General features: G+C 48.6%; 2 protein-coding genes across 5 annotated transcripts in view; one reads left to right on the top strand and one right to left on the bottom strand.

Moving 5' to 3' along the window:
- Positions 1–16,874, bottom strand: part of DOCK11 (dedicator of cytokinesis 11) — a 176,124-nt gene extending 159,250 nt beyond the window's left edge. For all 4 annotated transcript variants that reach the window (XM_083722672.1, XM_083722673.1, XM_083722674.1 and 1 more), the window contains exon 1: positions 16,655–16,874. In XM_083722672.1, the coding sequence (XP_083578798.1) occupies positions 16,655–16,756 (102 nt within the window). In that variant the 5' untranslated portion in view covers positions 16,757–16,874. The remainder of the gene's footprint in view (positions 1–16,654) is intronic.
- The window catches only part of KLHL13 (kelch like family member 13), a 570,056-nt gene that overhangs the window by 387,391 nt on the left and 158,333 nt on the right, over positions 1–24,332 (top strand). The gene's annotated exons all lie outside the window — the stretch shown is intronic.

The raw sequence follows: 24,332 nt of genomic DNA, 5'->3' as shown, positions 1-24,332 counted from the left end.
GGCAGAAAAGAAGCCAAATCACCCCAGTTTTTTATTACAAACCCACCACCACATGGCAAGGCTGTCCCTATAAGGAGCTGCCACCAGGTGACTCCCAGGCCACAGTCTGAAAAGGAAACTGAAAGGTCAAGCTGCTGTAAACAAACAGGAGCTGGGAGCCAAAGGGAAGAGGGTTTCCCAGCACTTCTCCAGGGAATCCCAGTGAAAGCATTTTCCCCAAGAGAAACAAACTCACTGGCTGATTAGAAGAGCTTCATTGAAAATTAAGCTCTCGTGAGGTTTTCCCCTCTAATGCTTGCTCTGCACCTGAACACTATCGCAACTGAGAGGCCTCAAGGTTAAGACTCTGAAACAAGATTCTGATGTCTTAGCCTCCTATGCTCTGCAAAGGGCACATCAAACTCAACTTTAAATGTGCTCTGTCCCTGGTTATCTCTATTTTTGCTGCCACCTTACCAGATGGCACCAAGAGATTTAACTGAAAGTGAAGAAGGAATTGGACTAAGGCAATTAAGTTATTAGCAGACAATGGGTTTCACTCCACACACAGCCCAGGGGCATGTAAGCCCTCCAAACAAAGCCTGTTGCCACAGGGGAAACCAGGGATGTGCCAATGAAACTGACTGCTGCCATTAATTTCAGGCCAATGCAAGACTCTCAGGACAGAAGCAACCTGTGTCATTCTCAAAACAACCAGCAAAGTCAGCTGCTCAAAGGAGAGCAATGGGGCAGCTGGCCAGCCTAGACAAAGCCCAGCACCCAAGCCCAAGGATGGGGAACCCTTTTCAGTTCAATGGCTGCATTCCCTTCTAGGCAGCTTTTTGTGGCCTGTGTGTCAGTGGTGGGTGAGGCCAGAAGCAACAATGGGCAGGGCAGCAATTGCTATGCACACACTTAACCCTTCCCCCCCCATCCAACTAGAGTTTATGGGCACATTCCAGCCAGATGAAGGTGCTCAGGGAGGATGCAAAGTGGAGTTGGTGAAGGCTGTGACTTGGGAAGAGCTCCAAGGGCCAGAGAGAAAGGCTTGGAGGGCCACACTTGGCCCCGTGCCTCAATCACTACCTTGATCCAACGACTTCCCATGTAGCCAGAAGTCTTCCACCACCCGCCATCTGTAATGCTACCAGGTGTGTTTCCTATCACAAGAACGATGGCTCTTTGGGTCTTCCAGAGCATGAAAGCCGTGTGTTTTGCCATCAAAACTAGCTTTCCCCATGTGTTCATTCTTGCACAGTGCACAATATCTGCTTTTGAATATCACAATAACTAGCAATGGCCACTCCGCATCCCCCTGTTTAGGTGCTGGATCTGAGGTCTTTTTGTTCACTCAGGCAGTTTGTAATTGAGCTGGTGCCTGTGGTGCCCATCTATTACTATTAATTAATTATTAATTACAATTATTAGCATTTATATCCCAACTTTCCTACAAGGAGCGCAAGGCAGCATACATGCCCCCCCCTCACTTAACCCGCAGGGATACGGCAAATGGCCCAAAGTGACCCAGTGAACTTCACAGCAGAGTGGGGATTTGAACCCTGAGCTTCCAGGTCATTTTTCAAACTTGGGTCCCCCGCTGTTGTTGGACTCCAACTCCCAGCATCCTGAACCACTGGTCTTGGCTACTAGGGATAGTGGGAGTTGTTGGCCAACCACAGCTAGGGACAAAAGGTTGAGAAAGACTGCTCTAACCACTACACCACGCTGGGTGGGGTGTTGAGGTTGCCTTATTAATACTTTATTGGCTGGGCATTGCAGGGATTTTGTACTGCACATTGTTTTAAATTTTCTGGTTTTGTTTATTTTTATCTATTGTATTACATCCTATAAGCAGATTCCTGCATCACATAATCATGATGGCAATGGTGATGACAACACTCCAAGGCAGTTTCACAGCTACCTGATGCGAGGACAGAGGCACCTTTTAACAACCTCTGCGCAGCTCCTTCTCCTGCTACTAAAGCTCTGTTGCGAATACAGCATGAACTTCTTCGCCCTGCTCTCTGGAGTGCAACATTCTGGGCTGCAGCCAACAAGTGATGGATCAGGAGTGGCTCCGGGAAGTCTGTTTACAGAAAACCACGCCAGAACCAGCTGGATCTGAGCCCTTTTGGTATCTGGAAAGGCTCGTGCTAGTCAGTTGTTTTCAGAGGAGGACGGCGAATTAGCCTCAGCTGCCCCACATCAGGAAGAATGCAGCTTTTGCCTCTCTGCAGCAGTCTCCTGTATTGCACCCCAAGGCAGAGAAGCAAACAAGCCAAAGAGAAGGGGGGGGGAATGTAGGGCAGCCCCCATTAGGAAAGCCCTTCATATACCATCGGCGTTGAAAGTCTTCAAGGCCAAGGTGATCCCGACAATTGCTTATGCCATCTCAATTTGGGGGACTTTTGCCAACCTATCTCACCTGGAGGTCATTCAAAATCAGTTTTTAAGAGGGATATTGAAACTGCCCAACTGTGTAAGTAATACAGCGTTACGCGTGGAACAATATTGTATCCCTGGAAAATGCTCTGTGGAAGCACATACTTTGTCATTGGTTATCTCTATGGCACAATCTCCCAAACTTGTACTTGATACAATGTATGTGGAGAGACGATTTCCAGAGCCCATGGGTAAAAATTTACAGCTGAAAATAACGGCAATGGGAATCTCCCCATCCAAATTACTAGAGCAGGACATAGTTCCAGCTAAAGGAACAGTAACCTGTAAGCTAGAGGAGATGGACTTGCAGCAGAAAATGGTCTTGGGCAATGGTACCTGCTCACCTCTAAATCTTGGTTTATTACCCCTCTTAAGGCTCCCAAACTATTTGAATTCTTTAACTTCCTCAGCTCATAGATATGCCTTTGTAAAGGCAAGATTCAACACCTTCCCATCGAACTTGCTGAGAAATAGATTCTCCAATGGACAGATATCGCTCTTATGTGATTGTAATTGTGGGGCACCGGAATCGTTGCATCACATAATTTTTGACTGTGCTTTTCACTTACCGGCCAGGAGCAAGTTTCTTGCTCAATATCTTAAGGGAATTGCCGATGATACGACTGAAGCCAAACTGAGATACCTACTAATTGATGATGACCCCCTAAAATCACTCATGGTTGCCAGATTCCTGATCAGCGTCCTATCCCTAAAGAAGAGAAACGGTCTCCTGTGTGATTCGGATAACCCCTTTAAACCATGACCTATGTTTTAGGTGATATCACCATTGTTTTAAACCATGATCTATGTTTTAGGCGATATCACCACTGATATCCTTGAGGGCATGTATAGGTTACAAATTTACTGTAAGGTATGATGGTGGTTTTGGTTTTTGTTTTGCTTCGGTTACTGTTCGTCTTTTGTAACTTTTGGCGATTTTAAATTTGGAGGTTTAAGTATAATATGTTGGTATGGGAAACTGTCGTGTAACGGGCCAATGGCCGTAATAAAGATCAATCCAATCCAATCCCATTAGGAAAACGGCATAGGGGGGCACGCAGGGATTTGTGTGGCATTTCAGAGACAAGCGTGCAGAACTAGCCAATGTGTTGCCTCTCCAGGGACTCCAATTCCCATCAGCCCCTGCTGCTCAGGGCTGATGGGAGTTGTAGTCCAGCAACAGACTGGCTGCATGGCTACAGTGGTTTGCTTTTTCCTCCTCCAGGGATCAAGGCACTTTGAAAGAAGGTGTCAAGGGCTGCAGATATCCCTCTCCTGCTTCTGGTCACACAGGTTGTGCAGGCTTTGAGGTTGCTGTAATAGAAAAAAAAGCCTGCCACACTTGTTGGATCAGAGATGACAAGGGAAATCGGTGTGGGCAACAGAGGCAACGGTACCTGCACTATAACACTTTCAATGCTGAGCAAAACCCAACTGATCCTCCTCTCCAGCCTCCAGAACAGCCTCTGCTCCCTGGTGCCCTCCAGATATTTTGGATGGCGACTCTCATCTGCCCCAGCCTTTTGTGGCTAGCATTCAGGGATGATGGGAGTTGTAGTCCAAAACTTTTATTTTACCTCATTTTTATCCCTGCATTGCATGGGGTTGAACTAGATGACCCTTAGGGACCCTTCCAACTCTACAAATCTAAGATTCTATGATTGCATGTATTTATAGCCCACCTTTTCCTCCAAGGAGCTCAAAGTGGAAAACGTGATTCTTCCCCACTCAGCACAATTTAATCCCCACAACAGCCCTGTGAGGCAGTGACCAGCCCTCTGGCAGTGAGCTTCATGGCTGAGTGCAGTTTTTAACCCTGGTCTCCCAGTCCTAGTCTGACACTCTAACCATTACACCACCACTGCCCCTCTCGCTGGAGGGAACCATTTTAAGGGAGGCTGTTCCGGAGCCACAGTGAGCAGGAAGGAAGCCAGAGACGGGGAACCTTGCCGAGTCACTCTAACGAAGATGAACGATAATAAGGCTCATGAAAAGCAAGACGCGAAAGCTTGCTGAGCAGCACTCCAACAGCCAAGCCAGGCATTCCTCCACCAGCCAACTGCCGCTTTTCTGGATTTGTTCTTTCTGACCACAAGAACTGCGAAGCTCCTTGACTCTGTTACCGAAGGCTGCTTTGGCTGCTGACTCTGCACCCACCGTTGCCGCCGCCTCTCTGTTTCCAGGCAGCAGCACCGGGCTGAAAAGGAAGCCACACTCTTGTTTTGGTTGCTGCTGAGCGATACAGAGTGCATGACCCTCCCCAAGTCGAAACGGGGAATCTGTTCCGGTTGTTCTCATCTGCTTTGCTGGAAACACAAGTTGTACAGCAGGGAGGAAAGAAGCAAGCCAGCCTGAAATCCCTAAATGACCTTGGATCATGCCTCCACCTGCCCACCCAGCTGACAAAACAGCTCACTTTCTGTGTTGCCTTGACCATGGGATGTTTGTGAGGTCTGACTCAATGGGACAGAGGTGCTGGGGGTGATCCAGACCTTCAGGGAATTAGAGCAGAGGAGTCAGCCTGCTGGATCAGGCCTTCGAAGTCAAGCACCCTGTTTGCACCCTGGCCAACCAGATGCCCCAGTGGGAAGCCTGCAATCCGGGCCTGAGTGCAGCAGCATCTCTTCTCATTTGTGATTCCCTGGTACCCAGAGGCATGCTGTCTCCAGCATAGGAGGCAAATGGCAGTTGGGTGATATTCTGGATTTCTTGCATTAAGCAACAGCAACACACATAATGAAATGATTTACTGAAAGAATCCTTCCTGAACTGTGCTGTTTGGGACTGCGGGTAGTGCATGGGGGAGGATGGGAATCACTTTTTAAAAAGCCATTCTATGCAGAAATAAATATACAGAACTCTTTTGAACGTAGAGCTCTAGTACATTACACGGAGGTGTTCCTGGCTAAACCTCATCCCGTATGTGCCTGGGGGGTCAACGTATAAGGAGCCTTCGTTACATGGGGCTTGATTCAACACCCCAGTCCCCTCCCTCCAAGTTGCAGCCTGGAGTGCTACATCCCCAGAAGACTCTGCTATGTGGTTTTGATGGACAGGCAGATAGCTGTTTGGGTTTTGACGGCCTCAGCCAGCTTCCTAGTTCACACACTGTATCAGCAGCAGCAAGTCCCCTTATTTCTAATGCCCTTTGCTGATTAGAGGTCACTTCCTTTGCAAACCGACTGGATTGTTTATGGATAATGAGCAGAGAGATCAGCCAATAAAGTATAATGTTATAAACAATGGTTGCTCCCAAAATCTAGGCTGAGCATTGCAGTAGCTGATACCCCACCCCGATCGAGTCACCCTACACAACCCAAAGATTTCCAGTATTGGGTGTGCAGGGTTGCATTCTGACATGGGTCTCTGCAGTAAGCAGGCCTGGCTTCCATTATATTTGTGTACTTGCCACTTCCAGGTTTGAAGACTGCAGTGCTCTTTACATGGGGACACACTTGAAGGGTGACAAGGGTTCTGACAAGGAGCTGCCTGATCAAGCTACACCAATACACCATCTGCTTCACTGGTTGCCAGTTTGATTCTGGGCTCAGTTTAAGGTTTGACCTCCGTCCCACTACATATGCCCATCTGCAGGTCTTGCTGCCGGCCTGTTCATTCGTAGCACCAAGGATTTGTAACCGACTCCTGAAAAAATGTACTCTGCTGCACTACGCCCAGTGGGCTGTGAAGACCATTTTATCTTGGTCTGCCTACCAAGGAACTTGATTTATCATGGATCTGCTGGTGGTTTTTGGCACACACGTTATATTTTAGGCTGAAGTTTGCTCGAGCTTTGATTTTATGTAAGCAACCTTGTTATATGGCTGCAAAAAAAGCCAGGAGATAAATAAACAAGCCAAGACACCAGATCAGGGTTTATGGCTCTGTTGTAAACAATTTAATCACTTGATTTCAGCTGTTTTCAGTTACTGGATTTTTGTGTGTGGTTGGTTATGCGTTTAAACAACCCTAACCCCTGGGGTCACTACAAGACCATAGATCTAAAAATACTTCAGCCTGTCTTCTGGGAAATTTCTCCAAATGGGCCTAATTGTTACAACTGTTAATGACATTGCTCCTCTTGGGCAGAGATGGCTTGGCCACTGGACTCTATGCTCTGGTAACTTCCAGGCTGCAAGAGTGCTGGAATGCACTCTTTGTGGGGCTCTTGCTTGAAGATGGCTCAGAAACTTCAATCGGATTACATTTTCATTTGCTAAAGGTACTTCAGTTGGGCTCACAATGCAGTGGGTGGGTTCCAGTTAGATATCAAGCGACTCCCATTTTGAAACAGCTGCACTGTTTTGCCATTTTGTTTCCAGGTCCAATTCAAGGTGCTCATGTAAGTGTGGCATGGTGGTTAGAGTGTCAGACCAGGACCTGGGAGATCAGGGTTCAAATCCCCACATAGTCATGAAGCTCACTGGGTGACTTTGCAGTCAGGCACAGCCTCTTCACCTACCTCACAGTCACCATAGGGATTAACTGGGGAGGGGGTGAACCATGGACTCCTTGAATAAAAAAGTGGGTTATATATTTAATAAATAAGCTCTTCTGCTTATCTGCTTAAGAAAGCTGGAGGGGCCAGCCAGATGGAGATGTCAGTCATCAACCTGGCATCCAGAGATCTCCATGTGATTACAGTTGGACCCGCGCCAGTTGCAAAATACACCTGGCTAATTTTGAACATGGTGGCAACTCCTGAGTTTCTCCCCACAGAGATGTGCCTGGCACCTTCATTAGACAGCTCCTGGTGAATTCTGAAGATGTGTAGCTACGCTCCAAAGAATTAGAGAGCTGGAGCTCTTCTTGGAAGCAACAGAGCACACCGTCTCCACCAAGGAGGAGACAGGGGACTCCCCTGAGAAGGAGGCTAGTTCACTAACACAGGAGCCAGATATATGGAGAAACGTGACTCAAAGAAGTAGGAGGCCCAGGGTTCGCTCTGATTGTTTAGAAATACACAATCGCTTTGAGGTCCTCTCCCCTAGCATGGAAGACAAAGAGCAGACTCCATTTGAGGATCTCTCCCTCATCCCTGATCCCACAGTCGATCAGGTATATGAAGACGAGCAGAAAAGTCAGTCCTCAGGGAATGTGCAGGCGACCTTGGAATGGACAGCTCACGGTAGAACCCCGACCAGACCTAAGAGGAGGCGTGTAGTGGTGATAGGGGATTCCCTACTGAGGGGAACAGAAGCAGTGATCTGTGGGCCTGACAAGATGTCTCGGGAAGTGTGCTGTCTCCCCGGGGCTAAGATCCAAGATGTAACTGAACGACTGCAAGGAATCATAAAACCCACTGACAAATACCCCTTCCTCTTGGTTCATGTGGGAACCAATGACACTGCAAGCAATAGCCTCCAGAAGATCAAAAGAGATTACGAGGCTCTGGGCAGGAAATTGAAGCAATTAAATGCACAAATTGTCATCTCATCTGTCCTCCCAGCTGAACGACGTGGCCCAGGGAGAGAGGGAAAAATAGTGGAAGTGAACAACTGGCTTCGCAAATGGTGTAAACGGGAACGGTTTGGATTCTTAGATCACGGACTGCAGTTTCTTGAAGATGGACTTCTGGCAAGTGATGGGCTGCACCTCACAACGTGTCAGGGAACTGCCATCGGAGGGACAGGTGGTGGACAGGCTCCAGGAGAATAGGAGAGAATCTGCAGCAGAGGAAGGAACCAGCAGGGGGAGTGCAGGAGTCACAGCGGAGGGGAGGCTCTGGGATACTTCTAGTGAGAATAGCGAAGAGGTAACAAGACCCCCGTTAGGAACTCCCACCCTTCGCCGGAAACTGTCACGCAGAGAGTCACGAAGGCGCATGTCCGTCAAACAGCTTTTATGTTGGCGTAAATTCCGTAGACGCCCACTGTCAGATTCTACCAGCGACTGACGGAGTCATGCTTTGGGGGCTCTGTTAGTGCCTCGGTTTGGATGACCAGCCAAACCCCAGAGGGATCAAGCTTTTACGCACAAGCAGCTCACTATCCCATCACAGCAATCTGACAGTCTTTGAAAGCAGCTTGTGCAAGCAGAGGGCATCATGAGCGAACCAGCCGGAACCGGAGGAGCAGGAGCTGGAGCTGGAGCAGGTCCAAGCCTGGAAGAAAGGTACAGGGCGTTGGAGGTCCAGCTGGCGCTGCAAACGGCGAGGCTCGAGGAGAGGAGGGCTCAAGATGCGGATAAAGGGGAAACCACCCCACTTGCCAGACGGGTGCCTGGATTGGTGCAGAAATTTGGGGGGGATCCCAGGAACTATCAAGCCTTTAGGACAGAGATGCAATATGCTCTCAATCTACTGTTTGATGACTTCCCCGATGAGAACTCTAGAGTGGCGTACGTGATTGGCCATCTAGAGGGAGGGGCGAAGGACTGGGCTCGGCCCCTGATGGCAGCCAATAATGAAATCTTAAAGGACACAATGAAGTTTTTTCGCGCCATGGACTTGATGTTTTCCAGCGAGATCGAGCAGGGGGTGGTGCGCAGACAGTTAATGGCGTGTAAACAGGGGAGCCGATCTGTACGTGAGTACTGGACTGAGTTCACCATGCTGATTCATAGACTGGGGTGGGACCTTGCTAGTGAACCTATTCAAATGCTGTTTGAAGAAGGTCTCTCTCCGGCAGTGAAAGATGAACTTTCCCGGGCGCCTAGGGCGGAGTCTATGGATCAGCTGACTAAATCAGCGCTGTCCATAGGAGCACGCCAGGAGGCTAGAGCTATGGAAAAGCGGGAAGGAAAGGGGGAACGTTGGAAGGACTTCCGCATTCCAGAGATTCCGGAGCAGCCTTTCCCGCCAGCAGAGCCGATGGAACTTGGAACAGCGCGCGCGCGCGCGCAGTTTCAAACACCAGTGAAGGGCGGAAGAAGGAGGGAAAGAGCGGCAAGAGATGCTATCTCTGCCAACAGCCAGGTCACTTTGCCAGAGTCTGTCCGCAAAGGAAGGAATGGCAAGGGATGGCGGGAACTGTTGGGGGGAAGGAGGAAGAAGAAATCACGGAGCAAGTAAAAGCCAACGCCTGGTTGCCAACATCAGGGCACAGCAGCCAGGCCAGGGAGTAGTGAATGTGCCCACGCCGGAACCTCCAAGACCAGCGCTTGTGATAGAGGTGTTGCTGGAACTGGCAAACGGACACCCACTGAAGATAAAAGCGCTATTGGATTCAGGTAGCTCATGTAATTTCATGAGTAAGGAGTTTGCAGCTGAACACCAGATACAGACTATCCCATTAAGTAAGCCTTTGCAGGTTACCACGATTGATGGGAGGGAGCTGTTGGGAGGAGAAGTGAGCCAACAGACTGTACCAATGATAATGAGGGTGGCAAGACACACAGAACTGATAGCGTTTAACGTAGCCACCTTGGGAGGAGCTCCTATTATCTTGGGTATGAGCTGGCTGGCGCTACACGATCCGCTAGTAGGCTGGCATCAGAGAGTGGTTTCCTTTGGATCAGCACATTGCCTAGAACACTGCAAGGAGGGAGAGGCTCAGGCAGGGGCCAGGGCCACTCTAGCAGGGATGGAAGTGATGGACAAGGGGGGGGTGCCACCACAATACGCTGACTTGATTGACGTATTCAGCGAAAAAGAAGCAGATAAACTGCCCCCACACAGACCCTTTGACTGTCAAATTAACTTACTCCCAGGAGCACAATTGCCAGTGGGCAAGCTGTATGCAATGTCAGACAGTGAGATGCAGGAGTTAAGGGAGTTCATTGACAAGAACCTCAAGCGAGGTTTCATCAGAGAGTCACGAGCGGTGGGGGGCAGCCCAGTGTTCTTTGTGGACAAAAAAAACACGGGCAAGCCCAGGCTTGTATGTGATTTCAGGGCCCTAAATGCAGTGTCAGAACCAGTGACTTTCCCTATGCCTAGAATTGATGACATTCTAACACGGGTGAGAAAAGGGAAAATTTTTACCAAGCTGGACCTTAGGGGGGCATATAACTTGATACGTGTGAGAAAGGGGGATGAGTGGAAGACCACTATGTTCACCCCCTTGGGGGCTTTTGAGTACCGGGTTATGCCTTTCGGATTACAAGCGGGCTCCGCCTGCTTTCAATCATTCATGAATCACGTCCTGGGGCCACTGCTCTACAAGAACTGCGTAGCGTTCTTAGATGACGTCCTGGTGTACTCAGAGAATGAGGAGCAGCATGTGCGAGATGTAAGAGAGGTACTGAGCAAGCTGCGAGAAAACTGGCTGTGGGTGAAACTGGAGAAGTGTCAGTTTCATACCAGGGAGGTGGAATTCCTGGGGTACCGGTTGTCTGACAAGGGATTGGCCATGGATCCCAGCAAGGTTCAAGCGGTACTGGAATGGAAAACACCAAAGACCAAGAAGGACGTGCAAAGGTTCCTGGGCTTCGGAAACTTCTATAGGAAGTTCATCAAAAACTTTGCCCATTTAACAGCGCCCATCACGGATTGTCTTAGTAGCAAAAAGAAATTTGTTTGGACGGAAGAAGCGCAGCGGGCGTTCGAACGTTTAAAGCAGGCGTTTGCGTCGGAAGAGCAACTTTTGCACGTGGATCTACAACAACCAATGAGAGTGGAGACTGACGCGTCAGACCGAGCGGTGGGGGCCGTTCTTCTCCAGCCGGGAAAAGATACGTCTGAATGGAGACCGTGTGCATTCTTCTCGCAGAAGTTGAACAAATCCGAGAGGAACTACACAGTATACGGCCGAGAACTGCTCGCCATTCATGAAGCATTCCGGAAATGGCGGCATTTGCTGATTGGGGCGCAGCACAAGGTTCAAGTCCAAACTGACCACAAAAATCTGGAATACTGGAGAACAGCCCGAGTGCTGAACCAGAGACAAGTGCGATGGGCCCAGGAGTTCTCCAAATTCCACTTTGAGATTCGTTACGTGCCCGGCTCCGAGAACGTGAGGGCGGACGCTCTTTCCAGGAAACCTGAGTACTTAGAGGGGGAGGGAGCGCCTGAGGCAAGGCATGTAATCCCTGAAGACCGCTGGGTGTGTGGGGCGGCATTGGTGGGGCAGAGGGAACTGATAGAGGGTACTGAGAACGATGAATACGCCCAAGAGAAATTCAGAGAACTCAGGAGGACAGAGGAGAACACAGGGGGGTTTGAAGAAAAGAACGGGGCGTTGTATTACAAAGGGGCACTGTACATACCCAATGGGGAACTGGGGGGCAGAGTACTCAAGCAGTTGCATGACAGCCCCACAGCGGGACATTTTGGACAGCACAAAACCATGTGGTTGGTTACCAGGGAGTTTTGGTGGCCCAAGGTGAGGGAGGACGTACGGGAATATGTCAGGGGTTGCGACAGGTGCCAGCGAGCGAAAGGAGAGAGGGTGGCGCCAGCGGGGCTATTACAACCCTTACCCACGCCAGAAAGGCCATGGGAGGCAGTATCCATAGATTTTATGACGGACCTGCCAAAATCCAAAGGCAAAACAGCTGTCATGGTGGTGGTAGATCTATTAACCAAGATGTGTCATTTTATAGCTTGTTCACATGCGGTCACAGCGGAGGAAACCGCCAAGTTGTTTGTAGAACATATTTTTAGGTTGCATGGCGCCCCCTTGAGGGTTTTGAGCGACAGAGGGAAACAATTTACTTCCAGGTTCTGGAGGAAACTTATGAGCTTACTGCACGTAGAACTCAATTTCTCAACTGCCCGGCACCCAGAAACAAATGGGCAAGCGGAAAGGGCAAACGGGATTTTACAACAATACCTGAGGTGTTATGTAAAAGACAGAGAAAATGATTGGGTGGATAAGTTACCTCTAGCAGAATTTGCCTACAACAACGCGGAGAATGTGTCCACAGGGATGAGTCCCTTTCTGGCAAATTATGGGTGTCACCCCCGGGCATTCCCAGGAGAGGGAGGGGAGAGGTGGAGCGTGCCGGCGGCGGAATATTTTTTTGAAGAGATGGAAGCGATCCACCGTCAGCTTCAACTTAACTTAGAGAAAGCCAAGGAAGAATATAAGAACCAAGCAGACAGAAATAGGAGGGAAGGTGAAACTATAAGGGTGGGAGACCGGGTGTGGTTATCCACCCAAGGACTACCGTTCAAGGGCGGGAGTAAGAAATTGAGACCCAAAGGATTGGGACCCTTTGAGGTCATACAGCAGGTCAACCCAGTAGCATTCAAACTCAGGCTGCCCAGTCACATGAAATTACACCCAGTATTTCACAGGTCATTACTGTCGCCGTACCGAGAGGGACGTGAGTGGGGGGAGCGTGAGAGAGAGGCCACCCAAACGCCCGTGATAGAAGAGAGAGAGCGCGACATGAACGTGGCAGGAATCATTGATTCCAGGTGGAAGGGGAATCAGGTGGAATATCTGGTAGAATGGGAGGGGGAAGTAGAGTCGGAAAACACTTGGGTACCAGCAGAGGTAGTCAATGACGAGGTCTTAATAGAAACATTTCATCAGCGTTTCCCAAGAAAACCGCAACCCGTGGCACGATTTAGAAGGGAAAACTTTGGGACCACCGATGAGGAAGGAGAGTTTGAAGGGTTCCCAGAGTCAGGGGTGGGTGAGGAAGCCGACTCCGACGAAGAAGAGGAAGATGGGGAGAGAGACGGTACGCCGTGGCTAGAAGTGTTTGAATCCTCGGACGACGAGGAGAGTTCCTTCAGGGGCTTTCCGCCCTCACCGCCAGTGGGAGAGGAGGCGGGAGGGGGTGAAGGGGGCCCTGGGGGGGAGGTGGATGTCAGGGAACTGCCATCGGAGGGACAGGTGGTGGACAGGCTCCAGGAGAATAGGAGAGAATCTGCAGCAGAGGAAGGAACCAGCAGGGGGAGTGCAGGAGTCACAGCGGAGGGGAGGCTCTGGGATACTTCTAGTGAGAATAGCGAAGAGGTAACAAGACCCCCGTTAGGAACTCCCACCCTTCGCCGGAAACTGTCATGCAGAGAGTCACGAAGGCGCATGTCCGTCAAACAGCTTTTATGTTGGCGTAAATTCCGTAGACGCCCACTGTCAGATTCTACCAGCGACTGACGGAGTCATGCTTTGGGGGCTCTGTTAGTGCCTCGGTTTGGATGACCAGCCAAACCCCAGAGGGATCAAGCTTTTACGCACAAGCAGCTCACTATCCCATCACACAACGGTTGGGAGGAATGTTTTTGTCAAAAATCTCAGAAGAAGCGGACACGGAGCAATGGATCCAAACTACAAGAAAGAAGATTCCACCTAAACATTAGGAAGAACTTCCTGACAGTAAGAGCTGTTTGACAGTGGAATTTGCTGCCAAGGAGTGTGGTGGAGTCTCCTTCTTTGGAGGTCTTTAAGCAGAGGCTTGACAACCATATGTCAGGAGTGCTCTGATGGTGTTTCCTGCTTGTCAGGGGGTTGGACTCGATGGCCCTTGTGGTCTCTTCCAACTCTATGATTCTATGATCTCTTTACCCTTTATTTTTAGGTAAAGGTAAAGGTACCCCTGCCCGTACGGGCCAGTCTTGACAGACTCTGGGGTTGTGCGCCCATCTCACTCAAGAGGCCAGGGGCCAGCGCTGTCCGGAGACACTTCCGGGTCACGTGGCCAGTGTGACATCGCTGCTCTGGCGAGCCAGAGCCGCACACGGAAACGCCGTTTACCTTCCCGCTGGTAAGCGGTCCCTATTTATCTACTTGCACCCGGGGGTGCTTTCGAACTGCTAGGTTGGCAGGCGCTGGGACCGAGCAGCGGGAGCGCACCCCGTCGCAGGGATTCGAACCGCCGACCTTCCGATCGGCAAGTCCTAGGCGCTGAGGCTTTAACCCACAGCGCCACCTGCGTCCCACCCTTTATTTTTAGGACTCACTTAATTTTTGTGATTGCAAGTGTCCCCCCCCCTTCAACATTGTGTTCCACCCTGGGACTCTGGGATAAAGGTGGGAAATAAATAATAACAACATTGATATAGTAAAATAGGCCGCTTGAGCTCCTGTTTTTGTGGAGAAAGATTTCTGCAGCTGAAGCCACACCTAAAGCACCAGCCCTCCCCATCTCCGGGCATGCCCATAGGAAACCATTTGCCGCCTCTTCAGCTCTTCATATTTCTGCTTTCTGAGAATATTTCTTCCCATAGAGCACAAATCCGTATGGCGAGGGAACAGCATGGAAAATGGAACATGGAAAACATGGAAAATCTCAGTGATACTTTGCACACACTTCAGAAGGCAGACCTCAGAGCATCCAGCTCTACCAAAGACTCACAAGCTGCCCCTGGCTGCTTCTGAAAACGTCCTGCGTCTGCCAGTGAAACAAAACTCAGTTCCACAGCAGAGAGAGAAAGGGTGTTCAGCTTCCACAAAGGCAAAAACCAATCTAGCCCTGTGAGGTAGACTCAGCATTAACTAAAAACCTCATAACTCTGAGGCCCTGTGCCACCAAGGCATGTCACAATACACCTTTTATTTACAATGCCATTAAAAAAAAATCTCTTCCAGCTAAAGCTTGAGGCTGTAATATGTAAGACCCAATATCTTTGCCACTTTGTTCCTGGCCAAAACTAGCCAGGAACATACTGTCACGGCAATATGTGCAGTATGTGCAGGTCTGGACTTTGCAAAGAGAGCCAATAATTTTCAATAATATAATAATAATTTATTATTTCTACCCCGCCCATCTGGCTGGGTTTCCCCAGACACTCCGGGCAGCTTTCAACAGAACATTAAAACAAAATAGAACTTCAAACATTAAAAACTTCCCTAAACAGGTCTATAAAGCTTCTAGCCCTCGTGTTTTTTTCTTTTTTAAATTCGCTCTTTTAAAAGCTGCAGCTTGCTCTTTTAAAAAAGTACTCTTCTAGCCCTCCTGCTTGAAAAGACAGGCTTGAAAATGGGCAGGAAGCATCAGATAGTTAGAAGAACCGGCAGTTGAATGACGTGACTTGGACTGGTGCATCATGGGAGGAGAGGGTGGCAATTTTGACCATAGTGCATCCACATGGTGAGCACAGGAGACACGGACTGCATAGGCTACACTGATCCTGCCAGCTGTGGCCACTAGACACTGGGGCAGCTCAATCATAACTCTAAGAGGATCTGTTTGGGTGCTTTCCTCAAATCAAAGCAAATCTCCAGACAACGCTGGCTGGCTCCTACTGCACTTCCTAGGCACAGCTCAAAACATCTCTGTTGCTCCTGGATGTTGGCATAAGCCCTCAGGATGGTTGGCATGTGTGTTGTTTTAGGAAGACAACATGGCAAGGGTCTGGTTGCACTATAGGAACACAACCTAAGGAAAGCCTCACTACAGGATCAGGCCCAGGGGGCCCCATCTAGCCCAGCATCCTGTTCTCACTGTGGAGAACCAGCTGGCCCAATGACAAGAAGCCCAATGCAGGACCTGAGTGCAAAACCACTCTTCCCACCTGCGCACGCAAGACATCTCCAAAAGAATCCCGGGAACTGTAGCTTGCCCACAGAGCTACAATTCCCAACACCCTTAACACACCAGGATTCTGTTTTTGGTTGGAGCAGAGAAATGTGCTCTAAATGTACAGTGTGTGTGAACGCAGCCCAGACACTCTGCCTGGACAGCGAAGGGGGAATAACATAGAGATAGGGGCTAGTCCTAGTAGCTGCTGAAGGCCTCATCACCCTCAAACCACCACTTCAAACCATCCATCCTGCAGACCAGCCTCCAAACTCTAGCTTGGCCTCCTTCTCTCTGCCCGACACAGCCTGCAAAGGGAACAAGCTGGCATCTCTCCTATGGGGCGCAACTGGGCTTGGGTTCCTATGCCGCAAGTATTTGGTCCTTAGGGCTGGACGGGCAACTAACACGCTAAGCCTCCTTCTCTTCCCCGCCCCAGGAAACCTCCTCCCTCTCCTCTTCTGGGTGCTGGGTGGAGCCTTCCTTCCCCTTCTGAGAGCGGAGGAGCGGCTTAGAGCTGTTCCGAGAGAGGGGGCCTCTCTCCCAGCCCACCGCGGGAGCCCACCACAGACGCAGCAGGTCCCTGCCGTCCTGCCCAGCTGCGCGCAGCCACGCCCCCTCGCTGACACCAGCTCTCCATCCTCGCTTCACCCCAAAGCACCCGGACCCCTTCCCGCCGCGCGCTTCACACCAGCTACCTCCCGAGGCCCAGCAGCAGCAGCAGAAGAAGGCCGCCTCTGGGCATGCACAGAGAGCGAGCCGGCGGCTCGCAGGAAAGAGGCATGAGCGCACGCCGCAGGCTGGAAGCTACCCGGCACCGCCGCCGCCACGCGCCCCCGCGTTGCCCGGCGCGCCCCGGAATTAAAGCCCGGCTCCTTACCAGCCCCGGCGAGGCGCGCACCGCCTCCGAGACGCTCTGCCGCAGCTCTGCTGCCGTGCCCGGCTTGCTCAGCCGCTTCGTGAATTTGCGCACCTCGGCCATCGCTCCCGACAGCCGGAGCAGCAGAAACAGTTGCAAGGATAGCCCTGAGTCCGAGCCCGCCAGAGGGTCCGGCTCGCCTCCCTCCCGCCCAGGCGAAGGAGGAGCGAGGGGCTGGACCAGAGCAGCCCTCCCCGGCTGGAGACAAAGGAAGGAAGGCGGGGGGCGAGGAGGAGAGCGTGGCAGACGCGAGCCGGGGCCGGCAGGGAGCAGCACAGAGGGTCTGGCGCAGCCCAGTTCCGGGTCTTCCTCGCATCTTCCACAGGACCGGCTTTTCCTCCTCTTAGACCGGGTCAGCACAGTATCGCAGACCCTGGCTGGCAGTCGTTCTCCGGGGCTTTCAGGCATTCCCAGCATGTCGCTGGGGAACTGAACATCTTCCGCTGAGCTGGGATCCTTTAAGAACACACGGCAGCTGCCTCAGACTTGAGTCAGAACGGAAATGCATCTTGTTCAGAACAGTATTATTTATGGCATCCAGGGTTTCCCAAACTTGGATCTCCCGCTGTTTTTCGACTACAACCCCCATCATCCCTTGCCACTGATCCTGGTAGCTAAGCATGATGGAAGTTGTAGTCCAAAACAAGTTGGAGACTCAAGTTTGGGAAACCCCACTCTACACTGATCAGCCGCCAATACTCGCCAGGATTTCAGGCAGGGAGTCTTTAGCGGCCCTGCTGTGGGCAGAAGATGGGGCTTCTGCAGCAAATGGGATGGACGCGGATGGCGCTGTGGGTTAAACCACAGAGCCTAGGGCTTGCCGATCAGAAGGTCGGCGGCTCGAATCCCAGTGACCGGGTGAGCTCCGTTGCTCGGTCCCTGCTCCTGCCCACCTAGCAGTTCGAAAGCACGTCAAAGTGCAAGTAGATAAATAGGTACCGCTCCGGCGGGAAGGTAAACGGCGTTTCCGTGCTCTGCTCTGCTTCGCCAGAAGCGGCTTAGTCATGCTGGCCACATGACCTGGAAAACCAGAAAAACTGTACACCAGCTCCCTTGGCCAATAAAGCAAGATGAGTGCCACAACCCCAGAGTTGGCCACGACTGGACCTAACAATCAGGAGTCCCTTTACCTTTACCTAAGCCACAGCCCTTCCCTCCAGAAGGGGAGGGTTCAGTTTCCTGCCCCTGCAAGAGACTTGCCCCCAAAATGCACCCCTGGAAGGAAGTGATTTCTGCCTGTCACAGCAAGCCTCTTTCCTATCACAGCACTTTGTAAAAGGGCGGTATACAAATTTAATTCTTAATAATATGTTAATAATGTATCGTGTTAATGCCAATACAAGGACCAACCTGATGCTGTTGAGCTGCAACAGAAAGCAGAGGGCTGGATCCAGGTAAGGCTGTACAAGAGGGCCTCCCTCCCTCCCTCCCTCCAGCAGTCCGAGTGAGAAACTGGCCTCCAGAAGTGTAATACAGTATGTACTTCGTACCAATGCTTGGGTTATGGAACGCAAGAGGGAAAGAGCTGTAGCTTAATTGCCCCAGGTTCAATTCCTGGCATCTCCCAGTGGGACTGGGGTAGACCCGCCTGAAACTTTAATGAGCCTCTGCCTGCCAGTGTGGATAATGCTGGGCTATATGGACTAATGGTTCGTGTGACTCTTCCTGTGCTCTTCAGGGCGCCTTAACAAACAAAGCTTCCTCCAAACATTAAGCAAATCATGACTTTCCACCAAACCCTCCTAAAGTTGTAGCTGTGGCAGAAGCACCCTGTGGTTTGAGCATAAGAGACTGTACATTGTTCCAAAAGCTCTGTTTCATTTCCCCCAGATTTTGGACCGTGCAGCTTCTCTTCCCCTGCCCACTAAAAAACCACTACCCATCACCAGTGCTTATATGACAAGGAAGTGATGTGGTAGAGACTGAATTTCCTGCTCACATTTACGTACCAGTTCAGATTTCAGTTCACTTCCCTATTTGTCTTCACGCTTTGTTGTTGTTGTTTCCCCCCCAATATTTTTTTATTATTTTTTCCCAAATGTCTGAAACACAATACCTCGGTTTTGTACAGTACCTCGGGTTAAGTACTTAATTCGTTCCGGAGGTCTGTACTTAACCTGAAACTGTTCTTAACCCAAAGCACCACTTTAGCTAATGGGGTCTCCTGCTGCTGCCGCACCGCCGGAACACAATTTCTGTTCTCATCCTGAAGCAAAGTTCTTAACTTGAAGCAATAGTTCTGGGTTAGCGGAATCTGTAACCTGAAGCGTATGTAACCCGAGGTACCACTGTACAGCTTAACAATATCATTCTCCTTTCAATCTATATCTTATCCGAATTAACTTCCCTCTTCTGGCTTCTCTGCATTGCTCTTACTTAAGCATGATTACTATATATACATTCTATAAATGTCTATAATTCCTTAATAAATTTTTGTATTACACTTTACACATACATTCCTTATTACAGCATTACATCTTGTGGCCTAACCAAATGTTTAAAATAAACATTATGAGTTTTATTTCAGTCCTGTGAGTGTCTTTATTTATGTACAGTTTTCTTTAAGTATACCATAAATTTAGACCATTCTCTTTGGAATTTCTCATCGTCCTGCTGTTGGATTCTTCAAGTCAGCCTTGCTATTTCCTCATACTTGTTGTTGTTTAGTCGTAGCCAACTCTTTGTGACCCCATGGACCAGATCATGCCAGGCACTCCTGTCTTCCACTGCCTCCCTCAGTTTGGTCAAACTCATGTTGGTAGCTTCGAGAACATTGTCCAACCATCTTGTCCTCTGTTGTCGCCTTCTTGTGCCCTCCATCTTTCCCAACATCAGGGTCTTTTCCAGGGAGTCTTCTCTTCTCATGAGGTGGCCCAAAGTCTTCATGGTAGGGAGTGGCAAAAAAGGAAATGTTAGTGGCAGCACCTATCATCCTAATGGGAGCTTGGCTGCCACCTCTCAAGTGCAGGGCTCTCTTTGTGGTAGCCCCAGCACCAAATGTTCTGCCCAGGTCCTTTGCTGTTTCACTCTTTCTTTTGAAGCATCATTTCCCATAGCATGGTGCCATATACCAAGTCACATGATTGGTTCATTACTGATTTGTTTTCCAGGATTTGGACAGGAGACTTTCCCAAGGAAACACCAGTGGTTGGACCTGGAACCTTTGCATGCAAAGCAGATGCTCTTTCACTGAACTACCCTGGAAGATGGTATTCCAATGTCCTAAATATCTAAGAGCTGCTGGATCAGAAGCCAAACCAGGCCAGCATCCTGCCATAGCAGCCAACCTTATATCCACAGGAAGCCCAAAAGCAGAATATGAGCACCGCAGCACTCTGCCAACCTGCAATTCCCAGCAACTGGTACTTAAAAGAGTTTTCCCTGACATTGGGAGCACAGCATAGTCATAGGCAGTCTGTATCTCCTGTGCAAAGGTCTATACCACTTTTAAAAACCATTCAAGCTGGTGGCCATTAAACAAAGAAATCCATCTCCCCATCACCTGCTTAAAGGGTATGCAAATCAATATGCGTGCACACACACACCTCAGGTGCATATAAACCCTCCCTTTTAGATAGCCCAATTGTTTAAATTGAAATCTCCTGTTTATAAAAATGATTCTTGTCATATCTTTAGCTGCTCCGTAAATGCCTTGTTTCTGGAGTAATTTTTAAGTATTTAATAAACCATAGTCTCTCCTTAGAACATTCTATGTTTTAAAATAAGCCAGAGGTTTTCAACCTTTTTGAGTTTACAATTCCATTGTCCAGAGGAGGGCAACCAAAATGGTCAAAGGCCTGGAAACGATGCCTTATGAGGAACGGCTAAGGGAGCTGGGCATGTTTAGCCTGGAGAAGAGGAGGTTAAGGGGTGATATGATAGCCATGTTCAAATATATAAAAGGATGTCACATAGAGGAGGGAGAAAGGTTGTTTTCTGCTGCTCCAGAGAAGCGGACACGGAGCAATGGATCCAAACTACAAGAAAGAAGATTCCACCTAAACATTAGGAAGAACTTCCTGACAGTAAGAGTTGTTTGACAGTGGAATTTGCTGCCAAGGAGTGTGGTGGAGTCTCCTTCTTTGGAGGTCTTTAAGCAGAGGCTTGACAACCATATGTCAGGAGTGCTCTGATGGTGTTTCCTGCTTGGCAGGGGGTTGGACTCGATGGCCCTTGTGGTCTCTTCCAACTCTATAATTCTATGATCCTATGATTCTAACTATATTATTTCTGCAGCTCCCATGTGGGGCTCAGGAGCCCAGTTATTTCACCCCTTGCCTGCAGAGCTGGCAGCTTCCTCTCCTCTCCCCTCTCCTTGGAAGCCCTCCGGGCAGCTGCCTGCAGCCCCTGGTCTCTGAGCTGCGCCCCCCTGCCCCAAAGAGAGGGGCCTGGGGCGATTGTAGCCAGGGCTGCTGCAACAAACAACTGTGCAAGCCTTTGGCATCAGAGGAGGGAGGGAAAGAAAGGGGGACAGAGGCCAGGGTTGCCTGTGGCACCCCGACCATCATTCAAAGCACCCCAGGGGGCCACGGCACACAGGTTGAGAACCACTAAACTAATGAATTGTGCTGCTTTCCCTGCAAGCTTCACCTCCCTCCCATCTTACTTCCAGTTCAAAAATAAAAAATGAATTTGGACTTCCAGAAAGATGCGTCAGTTCAAAAACCAGGCTTCGGAGCTCCGGAGGACTCTAATTGACTTTAATTGCTGCTCAGGAAAGTGATTTTCCTTTCTCCACTTTTAAACTTATAAATTCACTGAGAACTTATCAGCACTTTCTTATCTATGTTATACGAAACACTCTGGGCAAGCACTGCGAGAAGCATCCTGGGCAGGCAGGCCGTTAGCTGCTAGCTGTTAATTGCCAGCTCCCCTTGTTGTTGTTGTTGTTGTTGTTGTTGTTGTTGTTTCTTCAAGAATATTTATTAAAGTTTTCAATAATAATACAATAAAAAGAAAAAAAGAATAACAAAAATACAAATATAAAAATAATTAAAAACACATAAAGTTTCCATTACTTATTTTTCATTAACTTATTTCCCAGACCTCCTCATACCTCCCTTTTTTGTATTCCAGTTCAAATTGTTAGCTCAGCAAATCCTTATCAATAAATTTTAACCTATTTATAAACCTTCCCCCCCCCCCATATTCTCTTAAAGCATTACAGCTGGAAACCACTTAATTTCTATCCGACATCATTCTAACATTCATTAATTTTGCAATATTTCTATAGATAGTCTTTAAATTTCTTCCAAGCTTCTTCCGCCGACTCTTCTCCCTGGTCTCGGATTCTGCCAGTCATTTCTGCCAATCCCATATAGTCCATCACCTTCATCTGCCATTCTTCCAGAGTGGGTAGATCCTGTGTCTTCCAGTACTTTGCAATGAGTATTCTTGCTGCTGTTGTGGCATACATAAAGAAAGTTCTATCCTTCTTTGACACCAATTGGCCGACCATGCCCAGGAGAAAGGCCTCTGGTTTCTTCAGGAAAGTATATTTAAATACCTTTTTCATTTCATTATAAATCATTTCCCAGAAAGCCTTAATCCTTGGGCACGTCCACCAAAGGTGAAAGAATGTACCTTCATTTTCTTTGCATTTCCAACATTTATTATCGGGCAAATGATAAATTTTTGCAAGCTTGACTGGGGTCATGTACCACCTGTAGATCATTTTCATAATATTCTCTCTTAAGGCATTACATGCCATAAACCTCATACCTGTGGTCCATAACTGTTCCCAGTCAGCAAACATAATATTATGTCCAACATCTTGTGCCCATTTAATCATAGCAGATTTCACCGTTTCATCCTGAGTGTTCCATTTCAACAGCAAGTTATACATCTTTGACAAAATCTTAGTTTTAGGTTCTAACAGCTCTGTTTCTAATTTTGATTTTTCCACCTGGAAGCCAACTTTCTTGTCCAAATTATATGCCTCCATTATCTGGTAATAATGAAGCCAATCTCGCACTTTATTTTTTAATTTCTCAAAACTCTGCAGTTTCAATCTATCTCCTTCTTGTTCCAAAATTTCCCAATATTTCGGCCATTTGGCTTCCATATTGAGCTTTTTCTGAGCTTTCGCTTCCATTGGTGACAACCACCTTGGGGTTTTATTTTCCAATAAATCGTTATATCTTATCCAAACATTAAACAATGCTTTCCTGACAATATGGTTTTTGAATGCTTTATGTGCTTTAACCTTGTCATACCACAAATATGCATGACATCCAAAAACATTGTTAAAACCTTCTAAGTCCGAAATGTCTGTGTTCTCAAGAAGCAGCCAATTTTCAACCAGCAGAATGCTGCTGATTCATAGTAAAGTTTAAGGTCTGGCAGGGCAAATCCACCTCTTTCCTTTGCATCAGTTAGTATTTTAAATTTTATTCTAGGCTTCTTGCCCTGCCAGACAAATCTAGAAATATCTTTCTGCCACTTCTTGAAACAGTCCATCTTGTCCACAATTTGCAGTGTTTGAAACAAAAACAACATTCTAGGCAATGTTTTTTGACTTCCTGGCAGTCATTACACAGAGAAGCTCTTCAACAGAATAAACTGAGCACTTTTCCCCCTTTCCTTTCCTGCTAAGGAATCCTCTCTTTGTTTACTTATCACCGCATTATTATGCCTGCTTGTAAATGCTACAGGGATACAGAAGAGGCAGTCCTTTCACCAGCTCTCAATCGAAAATGGAGGACTTCTTCAACAAATCTGTTTTTACGGTTTCAACAAAAAGCTAGTTTTCCCCTCTTGAAGTTGATTGTGAATGTGAGGAGAACACTTGGAGTGGGGGTGCAGAACTAGATTCAGTGATGGGGCAAGCTGACTCTGAGCTTCAAACAGAGGAAGAAATAACAAGTAGGGAGAGCACCCAATTAACTTTAATTGCAAGAACGGTTGAACATATCTTCCAGCAAATTCAAGGTATCGCCTCCCAAACAACTCAGTTATCCAAAGAAGTCCATAGATTATCTGTTAATAATAAGCAGGTACCAATAGACCACCAAAGTGAAATGGCGTCAACAAGAGTAGACCCCTAAGCTCAACACAGAATGTGTAGAGGTACTTAAAATCAACTCTTCTCATCTAATCTTTCAACTAGAAGAAGAAGAAGAAGAAGAGTTTGGACTTGATATCCCGCCTTTCACTCCCTTTAAGGAGTCTCAAAGCGGCTAACATTCTCCTTTCCCTTCCTCCCCCACAACAAACACTCTGTGAGGTGAGTGGGGCTGAGAGACTTCAGAGAAGTGTGACTGGCCCAAGGTCACCCAGCAGCTGCAGGTGGAGGAGCGGAGACGCGAACCCGGTTCACCAGATTACGAGACTACCGCTCTTAACCACTACACCACACTGGCTCTCAACCAAAAATGATCTGCATGACAATCTGTGGAAGTTCAGCTCAAACTCCTAACTGGAAAGGCGCCCAGCCTGCCAAACGACATCTATCAGACTTACTTGGAATTGGACTTACAGAGATCAATCTAGTTGGGACTGAATCCCTGAATACCACAAACCAATTCCAAAAAATCATGTTAACTTTTTCCTCTACCAGACTGCCCTTACTGATCCATAAGTTGAAACCCAGATTGTCAAGCAGAGGAGTTTTTCCAGCCAGGGTATTTCTCAATTCTAT

The sequence above is a fragment of the Podarcis gaigeae genome (genome assembly GCF_964106915.1).
Source record: "Podarcis gaigeae genome assembly, chromosome: Z".
NCBI lineage: Eukaryota > Metazoa > Chordata > Lepidosauria > Squamata > Lacertidae > Podarcis > Podarcis gaigeae.
This window is presented reverse-complemented; position numbering and strand designations above follow the sequence as displayed.